The sequence below is a fragment of the Agelaius phoeniceus genome, chromosome 11 (assembly GCF_051311805.1).
Source record: "Agelaius phoeniceus isolate bAgePho1 chromosome 11, bAgePho1.hap1, whole genome shotgun sequence".
NCBI lineage: Eukaryota > Metazoa > Chordata > Aves > Passeriformes > Icteridae > Agelaius > Agelaius phoeniceus.
In genome coordinates this window covers 8,322,325-8,334,383 of record NC_135275.1, presented here as the reverse complement: position 1 = coordinate 8,334,383, position 12,059 = coordinate 8,322,325, and the positions used below count along the sequence as shown (strand labels likewise).

General features: G+C 50.0%; 1 protein-coding gene and 1 long non-coding RNA gene across 2 annotated transcripts; one reads left to right on the top strand and one right to left on the bottom strand.

The window, feature by feature from the left end:
- The first annotated feature begins 2,132 nt into the window (after positions 1-2,132).
- Positions 2,133-7,433, top strand: LOC143695000 (uncharacterized). The gene is made up of 4 exons (XR_013183862.1): positions 2,133-2,143; positions 2,369-2,528; positions 4,635-5,489; positions 7,363-7,433. It is a non-coding gene; the product is annotated as an uncharacterized LOC143695000 (long non-coding RNA).
- TNNC1 (troponin C1, slow skeletal and cardiac type) lies at positions 3,870-10,182 on the bottom strand. The gene is made up of 6 exons (XM_054640250.2): positions 10,054-10,182; positions 6,517-6,547; positions 6,076-6,222; positions 4,783-4,897; positions 4,541-4,677; positions 3,870-3,980 (listed from the first exon to the last, which is right to left on the bottom strand). The coding sequence occupies exons 1-6, from the start codon at positions 10,075-10,077 to the stop codon at positions 3,949-3,951; spliced, it is 486 nt and encodes a 161-aa protein (XP_054496225.1). The 5' UTR covers positions 10,078-10,182; the 3' UTR covers positions 3,870-3,948.
- Positions 10,183-12,059: the final 1,877 nt, after the last annotated feature.

Here is a 12,059-nt window from a genome sequence, read left to right as displayed (position 1 = left end):
ATTCTGTGAGCTTCCACAGGTGTCAGGTTTGTTGTTGTGTGCTCCCTGCTCATGTGGTGGCTCTGCAGGACGCTGCCTGGACATCAGTGACCACCTCCTGCATTTGCTAACCCTGTGACACCTGTGTTCACAGCTCTCCTCTTTGTACAGTCACCCTAGCCCCAAAGGGGGAAGCTGTGGAGGGGAGTTTGTGCTGACTCTGCCTCCAGGTGGGTCTCCATCCTCTTTTTCTGGCCTTGTGAAATCATGTGAGTTCTGTTGGTGAAGTGAGGTTGGAGATCCTTTTTGGGGGCATTACGTATACAGACCCAGGAGGGGGGACCAGCAGCTGTGGCCCACTTGAAGCTATCCCTATTACACAGAGCTCTCTCATCTTTGATATTTGAAAACTGCAAAACTCTCCTGATGAAGTGTTTGGTATCCTGCAGGAAGACAAAGAGCTCAAAAGCATCTCAATGCTCAACAACTGCTGTACATCAGCTTATACATCTCGTGCTTGCTGCTGCTGCACATCATACTTGCTGCAGATTATTTCTCCCTTTTGCAATTAAGAGGACTCAGTATCAAGTTCCAGTTTGGCTCCTTTCTCTGCTTTGACTTAAAAAAGAAAAAAGGCAAAGGGCGTGTAACCAAATACCAAATCATCTCATTTGGCAAAGGTGAGCCATTGCTCTGAAAGCCAAGAGCACAGAACTGGGGGGAGGGAATCAAAGCCCTGCAAAATGCTCTGATGGGGCAAGGTGTTTACTGGGGACTCTGATGTTCACAGTGATGACAAAAAGTAGGGTTGGACACGTGTTGCTGTGTCCCCCTTTACTGCCTTTGAATAATGTGGTCAAAAAGAAGCAGTAACAGAGCATGAGTTCTGCTTTGCCCAGGTTTCAAGGCTGTTGCAGGTGTTTCTGCACCACAGGGGCTTTGGCTTGGTGAAGTGTTTATCTGATGTACCTTGGCTCACGTTACACTGCCACTGCCCTGCTGGCAGATTTAGGCAGAGGTTTTATTAGGGCAGTGAGTACAAAATTTCATCTGAGCTTCCTGCAGTCACTTGGTTCACACAGCAAAGTTTTATTGAGGGCTGAGGAGAGGCCTCAAATATGCTGATAAAGCTGCAAACCAGGGCAGGAGTTTAAATCCACAGCAAAGGCAAGCAGAGAAATGGCCTGAGAGCTGTGGCAGTGTCCAGTGGCATGGGCTGCTGTCACCTGCCTGCACAGCTCCTGTCTCTGCTAGGGAGGTAAGAGCACACAGATCTAGGGTCTGTTTTAGACGCTGGTAAATGACTTTTTGCCTGATTAAAAAAAAAAAAAGCTAATTGCTTTTTCTTCCCAAGACAATGTGGACTTGTGTCACTTTCCTCAAATGCTTTTGAGCACTGGAGGTTTGTTACACATGCACTGAAAACTGCAAACTGATTTGGAGTTGCACAGATCCATGGATTCCTCAGGGTGGTTTTCATTCACTGTTAGCACATCCCCTGTGTGGGGGCTCAGCCAGGCTGATCCTCCAGGGGGGCTGTTTTTTCAGCCTGCTCACCCACTCTCTGGCTTGTCATGTCGTGTTACATTCCTTGTGCAGTTGTTCCTGTGTTTTAGCCAGCAGTGAATCCACCCACAGCTCCTCACCCTGCAGCATTGGCTGTCTGACTGGGAGGACAGGCAGTGTTTTAAGGCAGGCCAGCCTGGCAGCAGTTTTCCTGGCTTCCCAACCTCCTGTTCTAAGGATGGGAAAAGCCTAAATATTCCCAGTGTATCTGCTTTTCTAGTGACAAATTTTGGCTGCTACAAGACCTTTGTCTTCTCTCTCCAGCCACCACTTTCTGGGCTGTAGTCTTGGAAAAGGGTGGGCAGCAGGTGAGGCTGTGGCTTTCTGCTGCCAGTGCCATTGAGCCAAGGGGGAAGAGCCCAGACACGGGGCCAGGTGGCTCTTCCCAGCCATCCTTTTCCCTGGGTCACAGCACAGTCCAAGCCACCAAACTGACTGAAGGAAAGGGGTTAACCTTATTTTCTCTCTTGTTCACCCTCCAGGGAGCCAAAGCCTATCAGTAATCAGTGAGGAATATCTTGGAGAAGTCTTTTTTGGATGCTGGGATTTGGCCAGGACAGAGGAGGATAAGGGGGCTGTCAGTGATGCCTGATGTGACGTGAGTGCAGCTGTGGGTTGCCCGTGGGCTGGGTGGCCATGGGTGTGGGGACAGCTGGCATCACCTCAGCTCCTGGCTGAACCCCAGCTATTGGCAGCTCTGGAGCTTCCCAGGCCTGGGGTAAAACATGAGGACATGCTGTGTCCTCACAGGTTTCAGTGGGAAACTGCTGCTGCTGCTGCTGCTACACTGCAGAGGTGGAAAATGTTTCTTTTTAATCTCTAGGCTACAAATTAGTTGGAAACAGAATCTGTTAACCCCTGGGAGCATTTCCTGTCACAGGGTTCTCAGACCCATATTTCCATTGCCTTCTGGTGCACCTGTAGTCCTGCTGAACCTGCAGTAGCTATGGCATCAAGAGCTTGGAGCCCTTGGGGAGACCCCTGTGAGTGAGTCAAAGATATGTTTGTGTTTGAATTGTTTCCAAAATACCCTAGGTTTCTAGCTGACAGGTTCATTTTCTTAGTTTTTCTGTTGTTATAAGCCTTGATTTAACAAAGTATTTAGTGCTGCTTGTCCAGAGGAAAGACACAGCCATGTCCTTGCAAACAATCAACCACCTCTCTCATCCCTGTTTTCCCTGAACTGCAATATTTCATCATTGCTATAAATGAGATTGTGTCACAGCTGCTTTAGGGTGTTATTTCCACAGAAGTGGGGGAAAAATAAATCTGGTTTGGGGAGGAAAGGCAGAAGGACAAGCAGCAGAGCTGGGGCACTGGCCCAACAGCGTGGCCACGCAGGGCTGAGGGCAGCAGGGCCCAGGCTTGCACCTGCACTGTCCCGTGCCTGCCCTGCCAATGTTTGTTTTGCTTGGGTAAACGATTGACTTTAGCAACACGACTGCAATGTGGGAGTTGTGCTGGGGCTGTAATTCGATGGGAGGAGGCAGCTATGTGCAGGGAGAGCTGCTAATGCCACAGGAATGCTGCGCTTCCTTGGGGTGAGAGGAGACGGTGCTGTGGCTCCTTGGCCCTGCTGTCACCCTGTGCCTGGGAGCTGAGACCCAGAGTGGGCTTGTGCATTTCTCAGTGGCCCAAATCGATGTGATTTGACAGGGAAAATTGGGGGTCTCATTTTTTTGTAGTGAGGCTCCCACCCAGGGCTGCAGGAGGACTATGAGGGGCCAGTACCTGCCTCCCACCAGGCTGGGAGAGACAGGAAGGAGCATCCAGTCCAGCTCAGGAATGGCTTTTATTCATGTTTCCAAAGCAAAGTGAGGTCTTTGGGCATTACAGGGTGCCAATCAGGCTGGCAGGGAGGAGGAGGGGGTGTACCCTTGGGATAGCCAGGGTGAGAATAGGGAGGAGAGGGACTGTCCCAGGCACATGAATGTCAGTGACGGCTGAAGGGGGTTTTAATTCATATTTCATTGCTAAAATGCTGCCAATGCTCCAGTTGAACCAGCAGGCACCAGTGCCAGCTCCCAAGCCTGCTCACCATGGGGGGGTTAGGAGATGGAACATGGCAGCTCCCCACGAGCACCCATGGCCCTGTTGGATGGACTTTGCTGTTGGGCTGGCAGCAGAATACCTCCCTGGAGGCTTGAAGCTCCAGTTGTGATGTCACCAGAAGTAGCCCCCAGGAGTGGTTTCATTAATCATGAGAACACAACAGGGGTGAAGCTGTCACTGAACCTCCAAGGAATGACCAGCTGAGGCACTGGGTATTAACAGGTTTTATTTCCCCCTGGCCACCCTTCTCAGCACTCAGTCTTCATGCTGGTAGCCAGGGGACTGAGTCAAGGAGATGAGATGCAGAGCTGGAGGGTTTAGCAGATTCAAGCTGTCCATCTGGCCTCAGATTTATTCAACCCCCTTCATAAACTCCAGGAACTCTGCCAAGGGGAAGACATTGGAGACAAGAGGTGTGAGGTGAGACTGAAGTGCCCTCACAGCCATCAAGTGTGCTCTTGGCAGCTTTTCCCAGCCCTGTCTCCTGTTCCACCCTCACGATATGCGAAAGGCCAAGGGGGGGATGGCTACTGCTCCTCTGACTGTGGCAAGGACTCCTTGTGACTCCTGCTGGAAATGTCACTGGAGCCCAGCATCACCCTCAGCTGCCACCACATGGCCTGGGCATCATTTTGTCAGCACCACATTCAAAGATACAGCCCCTCAGAAATGGTGCTGGTGTTAATGGGGGCAGGAGGGGACTGGTGAAAAGCGGCAGTGCTTCAGTACAGCAAGGGCACAGGTAAGGCAGCCCCAGGTCCTTGCTCCCATTTCACAAGTGTAAGAACCCTGCCATCCCCATGCACGTGCTCCTGTCAGAGGTATTGCCCAGCACTGCCTGCATGAGCTCGTGCTCATCCAAGAAATCAGCCAAGACCAAGGGAGCTGCCCAGGGGCATGACCAAGGGCCTGTGATCAAACCACATGCAAGAAAGAGTCCTACCATCATAGTCAATCCTGCCATCGTTGTTTTTATCCCCATCTTTCATCAGTTCCTCTATGTCATCCTCAGTGATGGTCTCTCCTGTTGCCTGCAGCATGATCTTCAGCTCCTCGAGGTCGATGTAGCCATCAGCGTTTCTGTGCCAGGACAGAAGAGCTCAGGACCAGACAGAGCTGCCTGGGAGGGGGCCAGGCTGGCTGCACCCTCCCCCCACCCCACCTCGCTGTGCTCATGGCTCTTACTTATCAAACATCCTGAAAAGGTCTGAGAGTTCCTCCTCGGTTTTTCCTTTGCTGTCATCTTTCATACACCGCACCATCATAACCAGGAACTCATCGAAGTCCACGGTGCCGCTGCCTGAGGGAAGAATGGACTGTCTGGGGCCAGCTGGCCAGCACTGGGACCCTGACTGAGCTCCACACTTCTCCATGAGCAGCTCCACCAGACTGGCCCACCCAGCTTCCCTGCACAGCCACATGAATTCAGAACCCCAAAACCTTAAGCTGGTGTTAAACTCGTTATTGTTAAAGTTAAAAACCAAGACTGCCATCAGACTGTGTCTCTACAAGTCAGACTGGAAGAATATACAAGGTCTGATGCCTCAGTCTCTTCTCATACTGGACTTGAGGAATGCAGGAAAGGGGAGCCCAGCCAGAGCCATCAGCTGGAGCTACAGGGGGTGGATGGGCAATGCCAAAGAGGGATCACCCTTCCCTTCAGCAAGCAAGGGCCAAAACTCAGGAGAGCAGCCCTGCAGCAAGAGTCAGCTCTCAGGATGCTGGAAAAAGTGACTGAGCCCCTTCCCTGACCTTGAAAGTGAATTTTTACCTTTCACAGTCATTTTGCCTTGGCAGAAGTCCTTCTGGAAGTACCAAAGGATGGAAATTCCTGCTATGGAGATACCTGTCCATCTAATTTGGGTATTAATATTGAAGGCTCCAGAAGGCAGGTATTCATGCAGTGTGGTTTTGCACCTGCACTATAGTAGTGTTGTTTTCAATGACTCAGATGCTTTCCTTTTTTGCCTGATTTTTAAAGGGTTTTTTATTTTCCAGTTACTTAGTGTGGTATTTCTGCCCAAATGTCCACAGTGGGTTTTGTTATGTGTGATCATCAGTACACTGATTGAATCAGTATTGACAGTTAGTTATGTGGGGGTGTGTACACTTGAGCAGTGAGAGACTTTCCTGATCAAATCCTCTAAGTGGCATTTCTGAAATGGCAGTTCCTACATTCAGCCTGTATTTGGTTTTTTAAAAGGATCTGTACAATTTCACAATACCCCCCAAAATCAGTTCAAGCAGTCCGATCTCTGTAGGAATAAAAATTTCTATAGTTTCTCTTTGCTGGAAATTCCATAAAGGAGCCATGCTGAGGTCTGGTGGGTGTTTAATGTCCTTTGAATTCACAGCAGGCTGCACCCCACAGCTGTGACTGTCCCCAGCATGGATCCTTCCAGCACTGCACAGATGGCCCCCACACCCCCAGATGTGGGAATGGTGCTTGGGAGAGCAGAAGAAACCCAAACTTCTCACCATCTTCATCCACCTCATCTATCATCTCCTGCAGCTCCTCAGGGGTGGGGTTCTGCCCCAGCATCCTCATCACCTTCCCCAGCTCCTTGGTGCTGATGCAGCCATCCTCTGCCCCCAGCACGAAGATGTCAAAGGCAGCCTTGAACTCTGGAGAGAGAGAGGAGAGGTGAGGGGGTCCTGCCCTGCAGCTGGAGCCTGCAGGCAGGGGCTCATCCCAGGCACAGCCTCCCCTGCCTGTGCACCCAGCAGTGCCCAGCCGTGGCCTTGTGGGACACCAGAAACTGCCTTGCTAGGAATGCTGGTGGATCAAAATCCCTGGGCCATGCCCTGCCTTGGCCAGTGTGACCAAAGCACTTTCCAGAATGTTCTTGCTGAGGTAGGCTGGGCTGCTGCCTGGGGGCTCCACTTCAGGCTCTGGTGTCAGGTTGAAGGTGCACCTACCATTTTTTTGCTCTTCTGTCAGCTGCTCAACCTGTAAGGAAAACACAGACTCCAAGTCATTTTAATTTTGTCAGCATCACTAATTGCTAAAAGAGCATGTTGTTTGTTCAACAGCTTTTGCCAGGGTCAACCAAACCTCACAAGAGGCAACCTCATGGATCAGGGAATGTACAGCCAGGGGGTTTTGACACAGCAGGTTTTTGTAGTCTAAGAGATTCTTCCCTTTAAAAAATTATTCACATCTCCTCTGAAGCAAACATAACTTCTCTAGAGTAGTAGATGCTAATACATGGCAGAAATAGCTTATGTACAAGCAGGGAAAGCCCCCTGGGAAAAGAATATGCCTCTGTCAACTATTTGGGGATAATTTCTTATTTCACTGCAGGATGGCTGCAGTGCTGAGGGCTGCTCACATGTGGGCCAGTGTCAGATCAGAGCTGAGATGTGCCTGAGAGTTCCCTGGGGAGGGAGAGGTAGACAAGACCATCCCTGGTAGTTGTTTTTCAGGCCTAGATCAGGGAACTACTGCCCTATCCAGAGCTTAACTGCTCTGCTTCCATCTCAGCCAGTTTTCTTACAAAGGTGTCTGGCTCTGAAGGGAGCTGCTGTTCCCTTCAGTCTGTTTTGGGAATCTCTGAAGGAATGGCCTGTGGAGCCAACAGGCATTAGCTGACATGGGCTGGCAGACTGTTCCCAAACTCTGCCCTAATTCAATCCCCACAGACCATCAGTGGGAGCTTATTAGATAGCATGAATTAATGAAAATAATCAATAAGGAGAGCAAGGGGGAATCGATCAGCTCTGTGCCATACCTGTTTAAGTTTTCCCTCTTTGGCTTCATTTCAGGTACTGCCAGCTGAACTTGCTGCCCTCACTACCATGTCTCACTGCCCCTCTGGAAGCATCCATGAGAACATCAACTTTTCCTTCCTATGCTGGTCAACAGCCTCTCTAGATCCAGCCAGGTAGGACCCCATGGCTGCCCTGTCTGACCCCACTAAAGTCTCCTTGCTGCCACCCCCATGCCAGTTTTGTTTGGGGCAGCACCCCACACCCCAGGGTTGTGTCTTTGAGTGAAAGCTGATTCTTTTGCCCCAAAGGGCAATGGTTTTGCAAAAGGCAGCTGGTTCTTCCTGGCAGAGAAAGCACTTTTCCTTAGCAGGACAGAGCCTGTGGGAGCAGGCAGAGCATTTTATCCCACTCCCCCTGCTCCAGGAGGTGAGAACTTGGCAGAAAGCACTAAGGATGGTGGCAGGATTTTTCTCCACAGCTGGAGGAAAGCCAAGCCCAGTGTGTTCCTGGTGCTGCTGAAGGCAGGCAGGCAGCTGCTGGCCCTCTGCAGATATTTTTTGGGCAGAGCAAGGGCAGCCACCACCAGGATGGCCACAGCCAGTCCTGCTCTGTAACACGACACCCCTGGCGCAGTCGCTATTTATAAACCTGGGGGAGAGAGGTGCTGGAGATAAAGATGAGCTCCCTGATTGTTCCCAGGCTTTGGTATTTATCCTTGCAGCCCTTTATCTGGACACTTGTCCCTGGCACTGTTCTAGGCACTGCTTAACAGAGCCTAAAAATATTCCCAAAATAGCTTTGTGTTTGCACACCCTTATCTAGGCATGAATGGGTAAGATGAAAATCCATTGGGTTCTCTGGCTGCACGTAGGGGATTTGGCATAAATGTAATATTAATATATGCTATCAGCATGCAGAAAATATACACTATTCACTTTTGAAGCCTCCTTGAGTACTGAAGTGATAGATGTGGTGTATATAAATTAGATGCATTGTTGCTATAGAGTGACATTTTTGTCACAGAATATTTCTCGAGCTGTTCATAGTTTGCTCTGGACATGGGTGCTGTTTGCTGCCTTATTCCTCTTTTCCCTCCACACCATTCCAGGAACAGGTTTTTCTGCCTGCAGTGTGGGAAGGCAAGCTCTAAGCTCACAGCACTGCAGCAGCTATGATAATGCCAAATCTGCTGTATTTTGCTTTTATCAGCTCCTCTCTCCATCCCATGGTTTTCATTTGAAGTCAGACAGAAGAAACTGAAGTTCTTAATTTTTTCCACGGGTAAATGTTTTCAGTCTAAATTGTGGGAATTAGATAGAGCTGTCTGTCTCAGCTGTGCCTGTCTTGGACTTGTTTTGCCTCTGTAAAGATGTTGGGAGTTAATGCCCAGGACTCAAACCCTACATTTACCTAATTAATGGCCATGTGGTCTCTATACAATGAGGAAAGAGCCTGTGCCTTGAGTCACAGAGAGCTTATTTAATTTAAAACCTTAATTAGAAAGGCCTGGATTTCCTTTGATTTTATAGGTTCGATTTTTCTCCATTTTGAAGGTGTTGGCTGGGGGACTCAGCTTTTCCTGAACCTTTTCACACTATCAGGATCACTGCAGGGGTTCCATTTCCGAGGTTTAAGGCTAACCAAAGGACAGGGGATGTGTGAGCATTGAGGGTTTTTTTCTTCAGTTATCTACCAAGGACTATATTCCTTCCCTCTAAAAACCTTGGCATAATAATAAGACAGGTATGATGTATATTTTTGCTCTTGCTTAAAATCAAACTTGATCAGCTGTATATTTAAGGAGGGAAAAGTACCAAAAAGCTCTTACTGTAAATCCAGTTATGGATGCAACAGCAATCCACACAATCCAGAATCTATTTTCATCCTTATTCCACTTGCACAGCTCTGTCTGTCTGCATTACAGAACAATGCAGAGTTCTTATTACAGACCAAATAGTTTGGGTTTATACAGTGAGCACAGCCTGCAGCTGTGGAAGTTAAAATAGCCAAAGGATGCTCCACGTTCCCCAGGGCATAGCTCACATTCTGGATTCTGCACAGCACAGAGCAGGAGCAGCAAAGCAGAGTGGGAGGTTTGGAAATAACTGAGAACAAACCAAGGGTTTTTTTAAATCCCCATGAAAAATACTCAGCTAAGGAGCAGGGGAACATAGCAATGGCAGAGTTGTAAAGCACCAGAAAGAAGAGGGTGAGTTTTAACCCATACAAATAACGTTTCTTTCCTTGGAAATCCTCCTCTGCTTTGTCTGGGCTAAAACCAAGAGTCATCTCTTATGCCATGAAGGTTTTATTGAGATTTATAACTTCACCTAGGAGCCATGTCCTTGCTTTACAGTGGAGAACCAGGGGGTCATTGTAAATAATTTAACAGCAGGTTGAGAGTTTCACACTTGTAAGAGGAGTGTGAAACTTCCCGAGCCATGAGAGGGAAGGGTCAGTGTCCTGGATGAGGATGTTGACTAAAAGTTGCTGCCCTATAATTATTTCTCATTTCCATTTCTCCACTGAATTATTGCCATCGCAGCTTTGGGGAGCCTACAACAAAAGTCCTTAGGTCCATTTCAGACCCAACAAGAATCCTTAGGTCCATTTCAGACCCAACAAAAATCCTTAGATCCATTTCAGACCCAACAAGAATCCTTAGGTCCATTTCAGACCCAACAAGAATCCTTAGATCCATTTCAGAGCCCCTCCCCAGCCCAGCGCCCCAGGGGCAGCACTCACCGCTGCCTTGTAGATGTCATCCATGGCTGGGCAGGGCCGGGGGTGTCGCTGTCCCTGTGCCGGCGCTGCCGGGGGCAGGGCTGATATAGGGGGCTGGGGCCGGCCCCGGGCAGCCCCGCACGCCCGGCCCCCCAGGAATGCCCGGCCTGCGTGCCTTGGGACGGGGACACGGCCGAGCCCGGCGCTGGCACGTCCGGGGCCAGCCCCAGCCCCAGCCCCAGCCCCAGCGCCAGCCCCGGCCCCCTCGGCGGCAGCTGGAGCTCTCCTCGTGACTTTGTTGTTGTGGGATCAAGGCACCACTTTTGAGCAAGACCGGCCGAAATTGCTGATAAACTGAGGCTCTTGGCTGTCCTGGCTGGACCCGTGCCATGGTGTCACCTCCACCTCCAGAGTGTTCCCCCTGGGAGCTGCCTTAGAAAGATTATACCGTGCCAAATAGGATTGGGTGTTGCAGGAAAGGTACATGTCCCAAAATATCCCTGTCCAGTAGCAAATGTCCCCCGGGGCAGTGGGAACAGGGGGTGTCAGGGCCCCTCGTCCCCTCTGTGTGTCCCCACATCCATGGGGACCTGAGCTGGGGCTCTCGGGGAGCCTGAATAGATCTGTGTGGGCAGACGGGGAACATGGGGGGAATGTGTGGCCCCAGCACCACGGAGACACACACGGAGCTTTGCCCCAGTCTTCTGTTTTCAGCTAGGGCTGCAAAATGTGGGGACCAGCTACCAAAATGGGGGTATCAGCTCTGTTTGATTCCAGGGATAATTGCCAGTCCTTTGGGAAGTCATGACTCACTTCACCCAGCCAGCTCGCTGACCTGTCCCCACTGCAAATAGCTCAAATCCACACTCCTGGATTGACTGTGGGTTTACCATGGATTTACCCTGCCACGGTGGAGAGCAAAACACACCAAAGGCCTCCAAGGGATGAGCAGTTTTCTCAGTGCAGTGAGAAGTGTTTTAATCCACAGCAACCGAGGACAAACCTCTCTTTTAAATGATTCAGGACTCCCTCTTGTGTCCAGAGGGGCTACAGATGGCTCTGGCACCACAGGGTGGCAAAGTCTCACCTCCAGCTGGCTCATGTCAGAATTAGTTTGCAAAACTAAAAATGCAATTAATGCAACTGTTATTTTTCATCTTTTCTACAAATTCGCCTTTAAGAGGAATCATGCTGCATGGAAAACCTGCAGTCCCCATGGAATGCCCAAGCCAAAGCAGCATTAACCAGGTGGCGTCAGCACAAAGTGGAGATGCAGGTGAGCACAAAGCCATCCCACATCACATCCTTCCAGGTTTTGAGTCCTGAAGGATTAACTCACTGCAGAGGCTGATAGGAACTGTGGTCCTGTGGTCACCCAGGCTTCAGCCCAGCCCTGCCTCTGCTCAGCATAGGGGTAGCAGATGGAATAAAAAGGAAAATTGTTTCATTTAAGGAATTGATTTTTGAAGCAGTTAGTCTTCCTAATTTGAATGTATTTAATATTTTGGTTGCCTTTAACACACAAAAGTAGAAAAAGCAGCAGAGTGAAGTAGTTATTTTGTTAAAGGGCATTGGAGCCTGTTCTTAGGTGAGGGCACAGGTTGGGATGGGAGACCTGCTGTTCCCCAGAACCAAACCACCACCCAGAACCTCCTGGGTAACCCCAGAGAGACTTTCCCAAGGAAATGCTGCCCCGAGGCAAACCCCAGCCCCTGGCTGCTTCTCTGGCCTTGGGATTCACTGCAGGGACAGTGGGGTGGCAGGTGCCAGCTCTGGGCACTACCAGAGACAGGGGCTGAGGAATCCTGCCTGGCCCTGTCCCTCTATCCTGGGAAGTGATGGCTCTGAGTCACCCTGAAAACAGCCCCTGGGATGTGTCAGAATATATTTAGGGTCAATGTAGCACCCTACCCTGGAGCGGTGGCTCAACATTGCCTTTAAAAGGTCTGCTGGAGAGAGCTGGGGTGAAATTCAGACTGGGATGTGGAGGAAGGGTCTCTGTGTGCTTAGAGAAGGGAGATCTGGAC

Coding starts and splice junctions, on each gene's coding strand:
- TNNC1 (XM_054640250.2), bottom strand. CDS start 10,077: ATGGATGACATCTACAAGGCAGCG. Junction 6,548..10,053: donor ATGACATCTACAAGGCAGCG/GTGAGTGCTGCC, acceptor TTTTCCTTACAG/GTTGAGCAGCTGACAGAAGA. Junction 3,981..4,540: donor TGGCAGGATTGACTATGATG/GTAGGACTCTTT, acceptor TCCCCTTGGCAG/AGTTCCTGGAGTTTATGAAG.